Source organism: Zalophus californianus, chromosome 15 (genome assembly GCF_009762305.2).
Source record: "Zalophus californianus isolate mZalCal1 chromosome 15, mZalCal1.pri.v2, whole genome shotgun sequence".
Taxonomy (NCBI): domain Eukaryota; kingdom Metazoa; phylum Chordata; class Mammalia; order Carnivora; family Otariidae; genus Zalophus; species Zalophus californianus.
Window position 1 is genome coordinate 12,085,442 of NC_045609.1, and position 18,940 is coordinate 12,104,381.

Sequence of the window (18,940 nt, forward strand, 5' to 3'; positions counted from 1 at the left end):
TTCTAAGTCAGGAATAGGCCCTCCACCCAATCAGGTACGTCTACAGGTTTCCTCTCCATATGGTAAAAGCTCTGTTTAACAGTAGGGGTACCAACAGGGAAGCTGGGCATTCCCAAAGTTCCTGCTCACTCCACACTGTAGGGAACCAGGCAGGGATTTCCTCCTTCAAAAAGTTCTTCCCTAGGGCTCGTGCTGAGTGGAGAGTAGTCACAAAAATATAGAATGAAGTCCTCATATCCTGAGACGTTTCAGATAATTACCTATTAGAGTATAAAATTCATCAACATATGCTTTCATACTATAACACAAAGTGTTCTAGTAGACAATATGGCCAAATGTTAACACAAGTTTTCTCTAAATTGTGACTTTTAAGAATTTCTTATCCATATTTTCTGTAGGGAATGTATATGACTGATGCAAAATGTATCTTAAAAAAGTAACTCGGGAAAGTATATACAATTTGTCAGCCTAGATTCTTTGGTCTTCGTGGTTATCTGTAATTATGTTAGCTAGTTCTACTTCATTAGTCCTCCACATTTCTCCCTGAAAAAAAAGGAAAGACTACTTAAATTGGATATAATTAAGCAACCCTAGATTTCTGAAGTTAATCGATGAAGTGCTGCTTCAGGATTTTTTAAAGTTTCACATTAAAATCCCTATTTCGACATCGCATTTCAAAACCCTAATGGAGAAGGTACACACTGTCCAAGTTCTAGGACCGCAGAATAGAAATCCTTTGGAGTCTGTAATATCCAGTTACCCAGATACCAGTTACAGCAATAGCACCCACTGTCACACACCAGGTATTTCTGACAGGCTTTTTCCTGCTTCCTTACCAAGTCTTAAAGGACTCCGACACGGACAGGCCCACCTGTGTCCGAGTATAGAAACAAGGGCAATCTTTACAGTAAACGTGAATTTACCACACAGTAAATATATTTACCACCACTTCACTCCCAGATTTCCAACGGCCTGAACACACACACACATATATACATATATAGAGCTCTATATATGTATGTGTTAAACTGCCTGAAGAACAAAGCCAGAGATTTGACTCTGGTGACTGGTCTGCATATTTAAACAACGTTAACCCTTCCTTTTTCAGACATGCAAAATAAGCATCCCTGAAGCACAGCACATATTAATATCAAACTGTCTGAAGTGGGAGTCTATACAGTATTTATAAAACCAGGCAGACGGCATATCAAATACCAAATGCAAATGGCGGCATGCATTTCAGAGGGGAACCTGGCCCACCAGTGGGGTTGGTGGCCCTGCGTCCCTCCACACACAGAGCTCACTCCCACAGCTCTCTGCAAGGCTTGGTCTTCTAAAGGATTTGCGAATTAAAAGATTCAGAAATTACTAACTAGACTCTGGTATTTAAATCTGCCAAACTATAAGAAATCTCACTTCACCGATATCTGAATTTTTTAAAGTTCAGAAATAGGCAAGTGCTTTGAGAAAAGGCATTACTATCCTATATATAAATTATTTGGGTCTCAACATTATTTTATCATTCTCTGAGGTTGCCACGCGTATGTCCTCAGAACAGTGTGACCGTTGAGTTATTTATTGTCTAAACTGGATTACTTCTGCGAGTCGAAGGAGAGGCAGTTTCTAATTTCCAGCCACAACTGGGACCATCCTGGGCCGACGTGGATGCAAAGTCCCTACCTCTCACTCCACCTCCTCATATCCTTTCATGAACAACAGAGGGCCGGAGAAATGAACAACACGTCGCACACCATAAATTTACAAAATGTTGTATGACAACTTTAGCTCAATAAAGCTGGGGGGCAAAATATAAAATAAATAAAATAAAATGAATTTTTGCAAGGAATGAGGTGGCCTGGAGCTGTAGCATGCATGCGGCCCCCCATCACTCCCAGGGCTACCTTGAAATGCACACATGTAAGCAGGCAGGGGCCCGACGTGTGCCTAAATAAAATCCCCGGAAGCAGTCTTGGCAAGACCGCCCCTAAAAATAACCTTTCCCCAAGAACCCTTTAAATGTCTGTTCTCTCCTTCCTCCGGCTGTACTCTGGGGGTGGTGGAGGAAATGAAGATGTACGAGTATCAAATTCAGCATCCTCAGACATTTTTCCCACCGCCTGTCTCGAATCCAAGCTCTCCATCCAAAGCATTGACAGCAGTGCTCATAGGAATGGAGAGAGAACTAGACCAAAAACCCTGAAAGAGGTTATAGGGTCACTTCATCAGATCAGTCTGCAGCAGGAGGAGAGAGATCCTCCTCACACACGGCCCACACCCTATCAGCACTGACTTCATACATGGGCTCAAACTCCTAGCAGTGAACCATTCACATTTTCACAGGATGTGAGGAAGCTTTGAATTTGCCCAAAGTGCTTCGCACACTCCCATCCTCTTCTCGTGGACAGCCAGAAATCTACCCTGAGGGTCCTTCCTAGAAGTAGACAATGGGTGGTTATCATCGTAGAAAGGTCACCTCTAAAATACAGGTGATCTCTGGAAAGGCAGGTGTTGGGAACCTTTCATTCTTAAGAACATGAGAAATCCTTAGGAAAATTCGGGGCCGAGGGGAGGTGTACAAGCAGGTCAGAGGAGGCAGGAGGCCCAGATGGCCGGAGGGGCAGCAGGAAGCCTGGGATTTGGGGTGAAAAGAGAGGCGCTCCGAGAGGGAAAGGCGACAACCGGCCTCCTTCGAAGTTCTGCTTCATGCTGATCTCTTTCAAAATTGTGTTTAGGGAAAGAAACACTTGTTGAACATAAAAACTTTGTTTTTCCTCTTAGAAGTGGACATCCCTGGTGGCCATTTCACAGTGTATGCACACATCAAAACATTCTGTACGCTTGAAATATATACCATTTATTATTTGTCAATTATACCTCAATGAAGCTGGGGGGGCGGGGAGAAGCAGACATTCGCTATCCAGGAAACTTGGGTTTTCCTTGACCGGCTGGGTTCAGAAGGATTCACTATGTTCTATATTCTCTTGGCTCCTGTGTATGTTTGAAACTTTCCATAATAGGAAGTTAAAGAACAGAAAAGCGGGATTTTTTTTTTTTTTAATGTAAAGTAAAGGGAGTCCTTGGTACTGCCACGTCACAGTGTTTAGGCTGAATCTCTGTGGACCCCAAATCTTAGAGAGCATTGCTGTCCACTAAGACATCATGCCTTATCCTAGAGGATGACTCTAATCTGTGTTCTTGCCTCTTGGAGTCCCATCTGCTGGTTCCAACAGGGAGCTGACTCAAGTACTTAGGCATCCTGAACTCTCTGGCTTCTTTTGGAACTGAGTCAGCCAGACCAGCAGTTAATTCCAAAGCTATGACCCTAATGGCATGTCCTACTAAACTCCGTTTAGAAGTTTAGTTGGCTTTTCCTGTGGTCCCTTTTCTCCTCCTTTGGCATTTCTGTTGAACACACCAACTGCTGTAGCCCAACCTAAAGAAAAACCTCCGAATGACAATGCTCCCCATGCCTCAAAATTTGGTTCTCTCATTTCATCAGATGCCCCCAATTGTCCCCATTTAGGAACGAAAAATTCACAGGCACATACCCTTCCACAAAGGCAGTCGGTGATGGGTAAAGTGAGAAATTAGGAATACTGAATCCTGCGCTTCTGCTCTGAGTTGCAGGTTACGCGTTAAGTGTGGGCAGAAAGCAACAACAACAACAAAAAGTCAGAAAGTGCTTAGTAGTTAAAAGCACAGCCTTCAGAGTTAAGTAACCTGGCTCCAAAATTCAGCTCTGCCCCTTGTGGACCAGAGGACGCGATAGAATATTAGTACCTCCACATTTTATGAAGTTCCCATTGAGAGACAGAGCCGTATCTTTGTACTTTAGGGCTCTGTTCCAGCTACCCTTCCCCGCCCTCAACCACCCCTGGACAAGTCACTTAACTTCCCTGGCTAAAAAAGCAATGCATCCATGTGCAGGTAACATACTCGGCTCTCAAGACTGTTGTGAAGAGTGAATAAAATAGCATCTGTGGTTAAAACAGTGATTCTCAAGAAATAGCTGCTTTGGGGCGCCTGGGTGGCTCAGGCACTGGGCGTCTGCCTTCGGCTCGGGTCATGATCTTGGGGTCCTGGGATTGGGCCCCGCGTCGGGCTCCCTGCTCGACGGGAGGCCTGCTTCTCCCTCTCCCACTCCCCCCTGCTTGTCTTCCCTCTCTCGCTGTCTCTCTCTCTCTCTCTCTAATAAATAAATAAAATCTTAAAAAAAAAAAAAAAAAAACAGCTGCCTTGCCCCTTTACACTGAATAGTTTGGGATACTAAGAATAATAGGCCAAATCCCCTCCCCCTCTTTTTCTTAATCCACTAGCAAACATTCACATACTAAAATAACACTTTTACCGTCTTGTTGGAATTCTTTTTGTTTTGGTGTTGTTATACCGAGAAAAAAAAATTTTTTTTTAAAGATTTTTTATTTATTTATTTGAGAGACAGAATGAGAGAGAAAGTACATGAGATGGGGGTTGGGTCAGAGGGAGAAGCAGACTCCCCGCGGAGCAGGGAGCCCGACGCGGGACTCGATCCCGGGACTCCAGGATCACGACCTGAGCCGAAGGCAGTCGCTTAACCGACGGAGCCACCCAGGCGCCCCCGAGAAAAAAATTTTTTAAGTATCCTTCTGTTTCAGAATTTAACAATAGAGATCAAAATAGGCAATAAAATAAGCAGCCACCTCCTATTCCATAAAATTCCCATAACAGAATAGAAATTATACAGTTTGCAAGATACAAAATGCACGGTTTGCGTTTTTCCAACTAAAGTCTCTGCCCCCACGTCCCAGCCCAATCCCACTCCCACCCTGCCTCCCCTGAAAAATGTGTTTGTCTCAAAATAAAAAAATATTATCCTCGGTGGGTAATCTCTAAACTGATTACAATTCTGTACATGTCTTCTACCGTTTTCATGACTGATGCTCTCCAACACCCAAAGTACCAGGAATGGTATTTTGACTCTAAAAGGTAGGATATCTTGATTTGCCATTCTCAATTGTAACTGTCTACGTAAGACTCAATTACAGGTTCATATTAAATACGGTTCTCATTTCCCCCAAACGACCTCATATTCACCGACTTATCCATTTGGTCCTCACAATCACTAAAAAAGGAAAGTTTTTTCCCCAAGGTTGCAGGTCTTTTAGTGAAAAGGTTATCACAGACACTACTACTGAGAATCTATTTTCAATGTATAATTATTCCTAGGGATTATAACTAATACCGTTACCTCCTACAAAAATCTAAACGAGGGCAATAATTTGTTTCATTGCCTTAATTTAATAAATGATAAAACAGAAAAAAAGGAAACCTGTCTTGGAGTTAAATTCTACATTGAGTGTAAGATGAAACAAATTCTACTGTTTTCAGTAATCCTTACAAATTTTCAATACGGTCTTCCTCAAGAAAGCCTGTCGTTGGCCATTCCAACTGCAGAAGGGTTTTATGCCCCAGACCTGAGCGCACCACCATAAATAATTTCTTGCAGCTTTTCACTTCCTTTGAAAGCATAACGTCTCATCGGCTAAGAGATATCCCATCCCACGAGCCAAATCCCTGGGTTTCTCTTCCAGCAGCTACATCAATTCAAATGCCAGATTCAGCCTGGCAAAGTGCCAGTGCAATACCAAGGTGAGATTTCTCCAGGAAGAGAATCAAAGACATCTCGGCAGTCCAAGTGGTTCCAAGGTTCCAAGTCGTCTGAGGCATGCACATCACGCAGAGAAACAATGCGTCCACGTGCAGGTAACATCACTGCTTCCTGCGGAAGTCCTCTCCTCTTGGATCTTCCTCCACGTTCCCCTCCCCATAGTTTCAACTTCTGCCTATGAGCAGAGAGCTTCTGTGAACCTCCAGCTCGACCTTTCTCCTTGATATTTCCATTGGATATCAAGCCCTCGATCCAAACCTCACATTTTTAACTAGGACAAAACCCAACGATTCCCCTTACTTTCCTAAATGAACATCAAAGGCGTTAGAGATAATGCTAGAAATGATGAGGATTCAGTTTTCTGGTTTGGCTACCGCATTGGTATCGGTCAAGGATCTCAAACACAGTGGGACATAGAAGTAGCATAGTTTTATTGGGTTGAACATGAGAAACTGCAATTTCTAGAGGTGAAAATGGTCAATGTCGAGAGTTTCACGTGGTCCAACCTAATATAAAATTCCTCAAATTTCTAATAAAGACCAATGACATTACCTAACTTCTAAACAAACATCCTATTTGGCTATCATGAAATAAAGACTCCTTATGACTCTAAAAGGTAGGATATCTTGATTTGCCATTCTCAATTGTAACTGTCTACGTAAGACTCAATTACAGGTTCATCTTAAATACGGTTCTCATTTCCCCCAAACGACCTCATATTCACCGACTTATCCATTTGGTCCTCACAATCACTAAAAAAGGAAAGTTTTTTCCCCAAGGTTGCAGGTCTTTTAGTGAAAAGGTTATCACAGACACTACTACTGAGAATCTATTTTCAATGTATAATTATTCCTAGGGATTATAACTAATACCGTTACCTCCTACAAAAACAAACAAATGAAGCAAGACAACTCAAAGTCATGCTAACTTCTTAGTCTTGGACTTGGCATTCAGGTTGATTCTGTTCCAGGAACGCACACACTCTTCCGAATCACCCAGGTCTATTCATTATTTTCCAATTCCGCTACCGTGAAGCACAGCGTGTTTTCCAAAAAAAAAAATCTGTTTTACCAAAACCACACATTTAAATTTGTACTTATGTGAATCATTCATGTAATTTTTCTTTATTAAGTGGGTAAAGATTTTCAATCTGCAAAAAAAACGGGTCATTTCAAATCAAATCTACATGACCAGAAATTTTGCTCATTAATATGGTGACACATTATAACTTAAATAAATCTGCATGTATGAATTTTTAATTCCAAAATTCTCTAAATTCCAATTTTTTTTTAATTAAGCAGCTTGTCTTTGAAGGTTCAATCTTAGACTAAGAATTAAGTCAGATAACTTCATTCACTTTGAGGACCTGAGTAAAACACTTTTTTAAAATCACTACAGAACAGGCATGAATTGGAGTTAATACATATACAGCTCAAGGATAAAGACTGGGAAAAAAAAGTTTCTTAATTATTACATTTAAAATTTTTAATTGTACTAAACGCTTTTCAGAAATAGGACTCATAATTTTCTCATTCCACAAATGAGTACAGAGTCTGAGCGGGCTCGGTGCTTGGCCCGGGGAACCAGAGAAGAGCGTCTGCTCATAGTCCTCAGAGAGACCATGACAGCCCCAGGTGACCCACGTTCTGGAAGGCTGGCCTCTTGGAGGAGGGACTCCAAAATGGGAGGAGGAGGTCAGGGCTGGGTCTATGGCAAAGGGGTAAATCAAACATGGTGAGGGCCACTCTGTGGGGTTGGACCTTGATCCTGTTGGGGGGGGGGGAATGGAATAGCAGACAGAGCTTAGCTCAGACCTGGCCTCACAGAGCACTGTAGGACGTCTGAGCTCTCTCCTGAAGACAATAAAGAACCACAGAAGGACTTTAAGCAGGAAATACCATGAGCAGGCTTGTGTTCCATAAAGATCACTCCTGCCAGCATCATGGAGGAAAGCCCAAAGAGAAGCATGAACCACGGAAAGGTGACAAAGCAGGAGGCCATCACCCTAATCCAGGCAGGAAACACAGAAACTCTGAAGACCTTAAAGTACGGAACGGGAGGAAGGGGCAGGGTCCAGAAGACTTTAGCAGGTGGGCTCCATCGGAGTTGGGAGAGAGGGAGGCACCAAGGATAACTCCCAGGATCCCACTTGGGTGGCAGGGAGGAAGATGCTTCCATGCACATGACAGCAAACCATGCGGGAGGAGCATTTCGGAAATACTCTCTCCTTTCCTTCTCCAGCCTAGCTGAACTGGGTGGCCCTCCTCTGCGCTTTGCACTGACCTTTCTGTCTCTTGAACCAGGCTATAAGCTCCTTAAGGCCTAAGGCGGTGTCAACTCAATTCTTTATCCCTGGCCCCTAGCAGGCCCATAATAAATGTCAAACGAATAGAAGAATGAATGGCCATGCCTGCGCCCCATTTATATCTTGCTCTTCGCTAGGGTTGCAGGTCAAAGCATCTTCTAGGTTCTGGCACGGAAAACCGTGGGGGAGGGGAGGGTTGCGTGTGCCCCCCAGCACGCCTGCATGGGCTCAGATTCGTTGTTTGTATAAAAAAATGTTCCTCAGACTCCTTTAGAAAGACCAATTCCTTGCACTCAAGATTCTCCTGCCTTCGGAATTTGTCTAGCACAGCAGTTAGCAAACGTTCCCCCTAATCTCTGCTTTCTGTTCTTTCTGGAAGAATTCGTACCGTTCCCAGGGAAACAGTGGTACGATTCTGACTGTCCTCCAACGTATGCCGTACCACCTCCTCTGCTCATCACGGTGGCTCCCCCACCCACTCGGGTCCTGCGCCTTTTCTGTAGGTGTCTCCCAGCTGCAGCAACCGAATGCAGCGTGCGCTGACAGCTTTCTGAGGCCGCGTTCATTACGCTTCCCAGCTAAGAATTATATTTGTCCTCCCACACTCTTGGAGAATCTTCTCTGGAGTTCAAGTTTCTCCCGCGGTGAACTGGGCTGAAGGGGTGAGGCACGCTCCGGGTCATATCCCAGGGCCTTGGGGAGGGTCCAAAGACAAAGAGTGACTGTTCTGCCTTACGCCCCGGGCATCTGTGGTCATCTACAGCAAACCAAGTGCATTCAGAACAACAGTCCCTCCAGGGGCAGAGGTTGCTTCGGGCTCATCCTAGATTCTGCCTTTCCCCGCCTACCCACCAACATCTTTCCCTGGACATCAAAGTCCCCTTGGAACTCCAGCCCTCCCCTTCAAGCAGTGGCCGCAGGGACGCACCCTCCCCTCTGCCCTGGAGCACACCCCCCCCCCCCCCGGCCCTGGATGACATAGGCTGTAGATGTGTGGCTTTCTTTCTCGTGGCAGGTACACAGACTTTCCTCATCAGTTTGCTTGTTTCTCATCAATACCACGGTCTTGAGTTTCCATCCAGGAGCTCTCAGGGTGGGATCATGTCTGCTTAACTGGATTTATACAGCAGCCTGCCGTGGAATAGCACGGGGCCATTTAATACTTTTATAATCCCTCCTGACCACTCTCAAATTGATGCTTTCCTCACCATTGCTCCTACCAGCCCCTGGTTCTAATCCTCGCCACTCTACCCAGCAGGTCCTATCTTGGGCTCCTGCCTGGGTCTCCTGGTGTTAGGTCCTCAGGCATCCGATTCGTTCTGCAAACAGTCTGCTTCTTTAAGCATGGCCCTCTGGAGCTCCAACACCTGCAGGACTCCACCCTCACCCCAGTCCGCTATAACCTGGCCCCCTCTCTCTTCTCTCTGCATTCCAATCTGCATCGTGAGCTTCAGCCAAGCCTGTCTCCTCCTCATGCTCCCTCAAGCATATCACAAGCAGTAGACACCTCCAGGAACACGGAACCGGGCGTCCTAGCCTGGCCACCTTGGCTACTTTCTCCTTTTAGACTCCCCGCCTCTGAGCTTGTCCCCTCAGCTCTTTGTCAGAGGGTGGTGAGGGGGGGGCTGGGAAAGAAGGGGGTGAGGGTGCTTTCATGGTGCTAAAGGGGGACATAAACACTTACTATGGTGACATCCCATTTATCATACCCCCACCCCCTGCCCAAGAAACACAACAGTCTCTTCATTCCATTTCTCCAACGAGGAATACGATTTTCCTCTCCTCTCTACTCAGCTAATGTTTAGTTACTACTCAAATTAAGGTCTGGCCCGAGTCCTACTTGCTCACAAAGCTACTTCCTCATTGTCCTCACCCACGATAGCTTTCCTGATTTGACCTATAATTTCTGTTCTTTACACAACAAGCACCTGCCACTTAATATTAAGCCATGTACTATTTTCCTCCAAGTGTTCAGGTGTGTAAATCCTCTCTTTACAAGGACCTATCAGGATGATGGGAAGTTAGTGTTTTAATGGACACGGAGTTTCAGTTCGGGGCAATGGAAAAGCTCAGAAGAAGGGTGGTGGTAATTGCTCGATACTGTGAATGTATTAATGTCACTGAATTGTACACCTAAGAATGGTTAAAATGGTAAATTTTACGTGATGTATATTTTACCACACACACAAAACAGTACAGCAAAGTCACTAAGGAACAAATCTGTGCTTCATCATCCCCCCACCAGTCCAAGTGTGGAGCTGACTACTGTTTCGCCAGTTAATAAAAATATTTGCTGCATGAGGATAATAACATTTGAACATTTACAGCATAGGGAGCCCCTTCTACACGGACTAGTTTAACCATTTGATCCTGAAAAACACGATGAGGTAAGAAAGGTATCATTTATCTTTATTTTCTAGGTAAATGGACATGCGAAGGTTTAGTGACTTGATTATGGTCAGGGAGTACTAGGGCGTGCTGAGAGTCCTCTGGGTTTCATGAATCTGAGAAAGTTCACATGCTTTTCGATAACTGTTCACCTTGTTGAAACACATAGTGCTTTTTCTCCCAGGGAAAATTCACGCAAAGGCAGATTTCATTGGGCAGGGGAGAAGAGGCTTCACTCTGCACCCTTTATCAGCAGGTGCTCTCCACGGACACTGGAAGGGGCAACCCTCAGGTTCCCCGGCTCTCTATTTAACCTCGACCCTGTGGGCAGATGGTCCCACACATGTCCTCGAATGCTGCCTGACCTGACTCAGCAACATCTTAGCCCAGGTGACAGAATGAACAGGGGTACTCTGAGGTGAATGGTGAATCGGTCCATCTAAATTATGACTATGCAGAAGAACTTGACTTTCTCTAGGAAGGATTAAGACCAGTGAGAACTCCAAATGGGGAATAAATGAACCACTCTCTTGCTCTCCCAACAACTGGTAAAAAAAAAAAAGTTTATCACTCAGCTAGCCATATACAAATTAAGGATGCAAGGACCCTTTAGGTCTCAAAACACACAGTCATTTCCTTAAAAGGCTTGCGCTAGCCTCCCAGAGTGGTGAAGGACAGCGCCCCGTGCTTACAGAGATAGCACACGTAGTCAGCATTGCTGTTCTGGCAAATCACCTCCTGATTAGGCTTCAGTTGAACTGAAGGTTGAATGTGTTCCTTGGTTCCAAGAGGAGCGTGTTTCTAAATATCAGAGCTCTAGAAGCTGCAAAAGTCCACTGAAAGACAGCCTAATTTACATGAATGTAAATATCCCTACCCCTGTGTATTAAACACCCCTGGAAGAGAAGGGGAGCACTTTGAAATGCCTGTACATACTTAATGCTAAATTCAGTGTCTTGTAAATTGCCTCCTTTTGGGAAAAGCACTACGCTTCCTCAAGAAATTGAAAATGGAACCACCACATGGCCCAGAAATTTCATTTCTGAGTATCAAACCAAAAAAACTGGAAAGCAGGGCCACGAAAAGATATTGGTACACCCATACTTATACCAACATTACTCACAATAGACGAAAGCAACCCAAGTGTCCATCTACGGATTAACAGATAAACAAAACGTGGTGCATACATACAGAGGAGTATCATTCAGCCTTAAAACGGAAGGAAATTCTGACTGATGCTATAACATGGATGGACCTTGAAAACATTATGCTAAGTGAAATAAGCCAGACGCAAAAGGTCGAATACTGTCAGATTTCACTTATATGAGGTCCCTAGAGGAGTCAAATTCATACAGACTGAAAGTAGCAGGGTGGTTTCCAGGTGCTGGGGAGAGGGGAGAATGTAAAGTTACTCTCTAGTGGGTATAGAGAGTTCAGTTTCACAAGATGAAAAGAGTTCTGGAGATCGGTTGCATAACACAGCAACGTGCAGGTACTCAACCCTAATGAACTGCACTCTTAAAAATAGTTAAGATGGTAAATTTCTTGTTATATGATTTTACCAAAACTTAAAAAAATCACCACCAAAGGGGAAAAAAAAAGCACTATATTTTCACTAAGTCCTTCTGTAGCAAGGAATTCCACACCACAGAGCAAGGATTACCACAGCCTATGAGACTCTCTGAACTGCGGATATAATTAGGCACCGCATCCATGAAAACGCTACGGACGTCATCATGTGTTACCAACATCTGTTGACAGATCTCATACCCAGCATATCACTGAAATGGAGTGTGGAGAAGGGCCCACAATAGAAACAATGGTATTTTATCTTCGTCCTGTTCCAACAGTTTGTCTCATGGGACATAAATAGAGGCCAAACTGCTCTTACCCTGAACTTAGAGTTCAATATTATTTTATTGGCTTGAGTAGGTTCTATACCAAAAGTAGAAATAGAGTATCTTCTAGATCTGTTCAGATCTGCGTCCTAATGCAGTGGGGTTCCCCCTCCACCCCTCCCCCCGCATCTACAACAATCTAGGAAAAAAAAAAAGAATTCTCACTTTAAACTTTCTAGCATTCTTTTGAACTGGGATTGGGAAGTATATCCACTTTTTAATAATATATGTCAAGTGCTATACAATTACAATAATATATTCACACAGGAATCCCAAACCTAAAAAAAAATTACAATGATGCCATTCTATCCAAAAACATTGTGAATACGTTAAAAAAAAATAAGACAGGAGATACATGTCAATGTGGCTTTTGGAAACTGACATTAGCTCTATCCTGCTATCGTACTGTAAGAAAAAACAAAAACAAAACCCAAAACAACAGAAATTATTGTGATTAGACTATTACTCCTAAAAATGATGAGCAGACTACTTGTCCAATCTCTTAGCTACTTTACTATTTCTCATAAGAAAAAAAGGCAACCTTTGAAACGAAGACTTAGGAGTTTAAAAAAAAAAAAACATGAAAAACATAGTAATCAAAACTGTGGGAAATTCTTTTAAAGAAAAACACTCATGCTGCAAGTTAAAGTTGCTTTTTAACTTCTTGCTGACTGATAATGCATCAGCGAGACCAGATGACACATTAATAATCCTCAGGCCATGTGTTTCTCTCGCAATGTCATTTAAAAAAACAGTAGAAGGTTTGAAATGTTATTTTCCTTTATAGACTCAACTTCTATTTATCACTTCCATTCTCTTGTTTCCAAGAAGGCGGGAGTGGTAAAAGTCTCAGGAAATTAAGGTGAAGAGCGAAATGTAGCCAAATTCGAGCTTTAAAATAATAATAGTAAATGGTATTTGACCAGAGAGGGTAGACAACAAAAGAGAAATCTTGCTATAAAAATAACGTCCCGTTATTTGAGAATTATCCAAATAGGGAGAGATCCTCCCAGCTAAAGCTGTTCATTGGGAGAGAACGATGGGATGTATGTGTTGCCCACAGTCCTACGCTAATTGAGCATGTCTTACAGCACACTCACTCACAGGGGCAGCTACACAGAGCACTTCCCATGCACACATATGGTCGACAGAGGTTACTCACTTAAAAGCAGGTCCTTAGCGGGGAAATCCACTTTGCCTCACCCCCAGAAAAATAGGGGGGAAAAGCGTAGGGCACTTTGCTTTTGTCATGACACTGTCATAAAGTTGGGTTAGCAGGTCTGGGTTGGCATGTCTGACTCCACCAGGCTCTGTGCCCAGTCAAACAGGAGGTGGGATTTAGCCTCCTGGTGAGCATTCCCTACTTGTTCTAGCCAAGGGGATCAAGAAGAAACCTTGAAATAGTGGAATATTCCATTGGGCCTCCAGAAAGCGCCAAGTAAGAAGGGCAGGGAGCTTTCAGAGCTAGTCTGGCTCCCTCCTCCCTGGGTGCTTACATCAATGAACCATAAATAGAGTGTGAAATAATTATTACTTTATTGGGGAGTATCTGGTGTTCATACAGCATCCCTCTCTTAGGAGCCCAAAACATTTAAGAAATGATTTGCAATTTCTCTTTGGGTAGCCCTGTGGAAAGCCGAATGACACTGATTCATCTGACATCTTTTATTTGGGAAGAGATGGGCTGTGGGCAAATGAACACAGTGGTGCAAGTAAAGTGTAACTCCTGTGGCCAAGGTCACAGACTCAAGGGGTCAGGAGCAGACCTGAGACTCTCAGATTCTGGTCTAACGCTGATTAAAGCAGGAACACACCTACAGAGCACTGTTCCTCTTTTAACATTTTTCGTTCTGTGACTCTTACGTTACTTACACACGCGCGCGCACACACTGGACGCCCAATTTCGTGCCTGTCCCTGGACGTGTTCTCCTTCCTAACGGGACACCCGGGCTACGTACGAGGACACAGGACAACACAACACCTCCACCACGCGCCCTCTCGCTAATGCACGCAGCCGGCGAGCCCGCAGGGGACTGGGACACACAGACACGGGGGCCGAGCCCGCAGACGGCGGGCACCGGGCCCTTGCTGACCTTCCTCTGCTGCTTCTCCCAGGCCGGGTCGAGCAGCAGGTCGCGGTCCCACTCCTCCTCCTGGATCATGTACTCGTCATCGTCATAGACGTAGTTGTACTGCACGCCGGGCTCTATCTGGTTCATGGCGCTCGGGGAGCCGGGGGTGCGGCGGGGCGCGCGGGGCTCGGACGGACTGACGGACGGGCGGGCGGAGACGCGGCGGGGCCGGCGGGACGCGCGGAGCTCGGCGGAGGCGGAGGCGCAGGCGGCGGACTGGCGGGCGCGGGGTGACCTTCGCGCGGCTCCTCTCGGGGCTACACGCCTAGACGCTGGGTCGCGGGCGAAGCACCAGCTCGGGCCGAGAGCAGCCGCCGCGCGGCTTAATACCCGCGCCGCGGGTCACGTGGCCGCCCGGCCGCGCCCCCGCTCCGCCCTCCGCCCGCCCCCGCCCCCGCCCCCGCCGCTCCGAGCACGTGCGGGTGGGCCGGGGCGCGGGGCGCGGGGCGCGGAGCGGCTGGGGGTCCGCGCTCACGCCGCTGCAGCAAACTTCCTTCTTCGCGAGCTGAGCCTGCTTGCACCAGCCCACGCCTCCCACTTACCCTTCTGGCTCGCGGTGGGCTTGGCTTGCCCGCGCCTGGGTCGGTTACGGGCGGTGGGGGGAAGAGCGGGGGTGATGGGTGTATGCGGGCCAGGGGAGGCCTCCACCTCCAACGCATCCCAAGTTTTCCATATATCATTTGCATATTCGCGTTTTCCACATACTTCCACAGATATCGTGCACCTACACCCCTGAAGAGTATAGTTTAAAAGCTACAGAATCCCTTCTTCTTCTCCCCTCCCTCATCTGGGGAAATCAAGGCAAGAAACTTGATCAACCGTATTAAAATGTCAGGAACCAAACCAAAGGCGGGAGGTGTCAGCTCTCACCTGCCAGTCATAAATTTAAAAGAACTGACAATGGTAGACAAGCAGCTAGCTTCATGTTACACTTCTATCTCGCCGTCATATGTTCTACATAAGCATTTTCATCCCTGTGGTTCTGCTTAGCTGTTCCCTGTCAATTATGTCCGGAAGGAATCAAGGCGAGGTCCTTTGGAACCAGCAGGTTGAAATCTTTTCGTGACCTCGTTTATTAAGCACCTGCTGTAATCCAGGCACTGTTAGGCACTGGGGATCCAGAAGCGGACTGATAGGCAGGGTACTTTTCTAAAGTTTAAGTCTAAATTGAATAAAAGCTGCCCACAGATGCTACACAACTGTTTGTGCTTCAAGAGCTTTCAATTTGTTGACATGTTTCAAGCTGAAACTATGCCTAGATTTGTCATTGTCCCTTAGAATTTTGACATCACTTAGTTTTATTGCTTTGAGCTTTTTTGCAAAAAGACGTTGACAAATTAGCATATAGGCTGCATTCACATTTTGAAAAACACAGTCACTAGAACAGGAACTCCACGAGAGTAGGGATTTTGTCTTGTTCCTAGCTGTAATTCCCTGCAACTAGAGGGATGTCTACTACATAGTAGGTGCTCAAATATTTGTTGAAGGAATAAGCAGTCTTGGAAATAGTGATTGAGCTAATTTACCTGGATTAAATTTAAGATTTTAAGTTTATATTTTGTATTAAAATCATACTCTCTTAAAGAGTTTATCACTAAACTTTAACTATTAGAAAATTTATCAACGATTATAAAAACTGTGAATCCTAGTCTTCAGAATTAACTGTGGGGACTTCAGGTTGCAGATGAGGTGAAATAAAAGGAACCAGATTTACCTTCCTTCCTGAAATAACCCAAATCTGGGGAACAAATATATAGGAAACAAAAATTTTCAAGACATTGGTCATCAGGTAAAGAAGGGTGATGATGTAAAGAAATAAACAACATGAGCACTATGACTGCCCCAGTCATTCCTTGCCCCATCCATGAATGCATGGGAGAAAAGTACCTGAAACCAAGAAAAGAAGCACCCAAACGAACTAGAAGGAATGGTCCTTGGAACCCCTAAAGGGCCTGGAATTGTTTCTGTTTCCATTAGCCAGAGCGGAAAACCTCATAATTCACATAGCATCAGGTGGAGTATTCAGAAGTGGGGGGATATTACCCATAAACTGAATTATATCATTCAATTATATCATTTGCTGGATCTGCCGGAAAAAGCTCGAAAGAGCTCCAAAAGGACCAAATGGTTTGTTTCCAAGTCATTTAACCATGTCCCAGAACAAAGCTCAAAAATGTCTATAGGCGGGGTGCCTGGGTGGCTCAGGGGGTATTGTGTCCGATTCTTGATTTCGGCTCAGGTAATGATCCCAGGGTGATGAGATTGAGCACCACATCTGTCTCGGTGCTCAGCGGGGTATCTGCTTGGGATTCCCTCGCTCCTTCCCCTCTGCCCCTCACAACCCTCTCTCTTTCTCTAAAATAAATAAATTAATTAATTTTTAAAAATGTCTATAGGAATACAAAAACATTCAACACTTAAACCAAAGTAAAATTTACAATTTCTGGCACCTATCAAAGATTACCAGATGTGCAAAGAAGCAGGAAAGATCCATAATGAGGTGATCACTCAAAACTGACCCAAAACTGACACATGAGTAGGAAAGAACATTAAAAGTAGTTATCACTGTATTCCATATATTCAAGTAGCTAGAGGAAAAATTTAACATGTTAAGTAGAGATATGGAAGATAATTTTTTAGAAAGACCTAAAATTGAATATGTAGAGATGAAATTATGATATCTGAGCTTAAAAATACACCAAATGGAAAAAAATAAAAATAAAATATACTGAATGGGTTTAATTATGGGTAAACATTGCATAAGAAAAGATGAATGAACTTGAAAACATAGCAATAGAAATAATCCAGTATGAAACCCAGAGAGGAAAAGACTTTTAAAACATGAGGGAAGAATCAGTAAAGTGTGGGAAAACTTTAAGCCGCCTACTATCTGTGTAATTGGAGTTTCTGAAGTGGGAGGACAGAAAAAATTATTTGAAGAAATAATAGCTTAAGTCAAGATATTAATAAGAAGACTTCTACCTCTGGCTCAGGTGGAGTAAATGAGGACTGGGATCATCTCTTCTGAAACAATAAAAAAAAAAAAAGACAAAATATATGAAACAATTGTTTTCAAGACACTGGACATCAGACAATGAAGTACAGGAATCCCAAGAGATGGGAAATAAATGAGGAAAGTCCTCAAATGGTCTCATTTTATAGCCTTGAGAGAACTTATAAGCCAGAACATTGAGGTAGGGTCTAGGAGACTCCCAGAGTTGAGATGAAGCTGAGTCTGTGCAAACAGGACAGCTAGTATTCACAGAACAGGATATCAGAGGGAGGAACACTGCAGAGAGAGCTCTGGAGACCTTCAGTGTCCCATTGAGTATTGGCAGAGCTTGGAGCAGAGCGTGATTGTGAGGAAACCACCCAATACCAGGGAGACAGCCATCTGAAAGGGGTAAGGGAACGGTGCACAGCAGTCATCCAGGGCCAGGTGGGTGCCTGAGCCAACCACAGGACTGCAAAAAACCCATAGGCCACAGAGCAGTGGGTAGAGTGCTTAGGAAGGTCGTGCCTCAGCAGTGTGGAATTAATTATTCCTAGGTTACTTCTAGAATGAGCCTCACCTGAACCCAGCCTAGCAAATCATAAAACAATCATAAAGTCACAAATGCAGGACCCAAGAGAATAAAAATGTTTCCAAGTAACTTGTTTCCAAGTGACTTAACTGTTTCCAAGAAACTGAACTACATCACAGAACAAAAGCTCAAGAAGATTTATAGGAATACAAAAATATCCAGCACCCAACAATGTCAAAACCACATGATCTGGCAAGCAATCAAAGATTCCCACACGTGAAACAGGCAGAAAAACATAACCCATGATAATGAGACTAACAATCAATCAAAACTGACCCAGGGTTGAGAAGTTAGTTACCAGATAAGGACATTAAAACAGTTATTACACCTGTGTTCTGTAGATTTAAAAAGTTAAATAGAAACATGGAAGATATTTTTTTAAAGACCTGAATGAAACTTTTAGAGATTAAAACCACCATATTTGAGAGGAAGAATACACTACATGGGATTAAGTGCAGATTAGATATTGCGGAAGAAAAGATTAGTGAATTGAAAGCATAGAAATAGATACTCTCAAAAATACAGACAGCAAAAAAATAATCCAAAAGAATGAAACGAGTTTCAGTGATGTCATTGGAGCGGTGACTCACCGTGGGTTCTGAGGATGCCTATATAGTCTTGCCCGTATGCCAAAATTGCAGGACCCTGGCAGCAATTTACCTGGGCCATTGCTCAAGATTGTATTTGCAATGAGCAAACCTGACAGATGAGGGAAACAAAGAGCAGTGTTCCTCCTCCTTGCTATTAAAGTTATGAGTCCCCAGGTTCAGTGTTCCTCTCTTATGAAACCATCTGTGTGAGCAGGCTTCCATTATGGGCATCACCCCCACCCTGTGAAACGGGGGATTATAGAAAACCCCCATGAGCAGCAAGATAGATCATAGGGCCATAAAACAACTCTTAATAAAGTTAAAAGGATGCAAGTCTTACACAATATGCTTTTGGACCACAATAGAATTAAATTAGAAATCAGTAACCAAAGGATC

General features: G+C 44.2%; 1 protein-coding gene across 2 annotated transcripts in view; it reads right to left on the reverse strand.

Moving 5' to 3' along the window:
* Window positions 1-14,585, reverse strand: part of ACTN2 (actinin alpha 2) — a 65,723-nt gene extending 51,138 nt beyond the window's left edge. The window contains exon 1 of one of the 2 annotated variants that reach the window (XM_027595095.2): window positions 14,332-14,457. In XM_027595095.2, the coding sequence (XP_027450896.1) occupies window positions 14,332-14,457 (126 nt within the window). Of the gene's footprint in view, window positions 1-14,331 lie in introns of both variants that reach the window. The other variant, XM_027595105.2, reaches the window with a different exon arrangement.
* Between the last annotated feature and the right edge of the window lie 4,355 nt (window positions 14,586-18,940).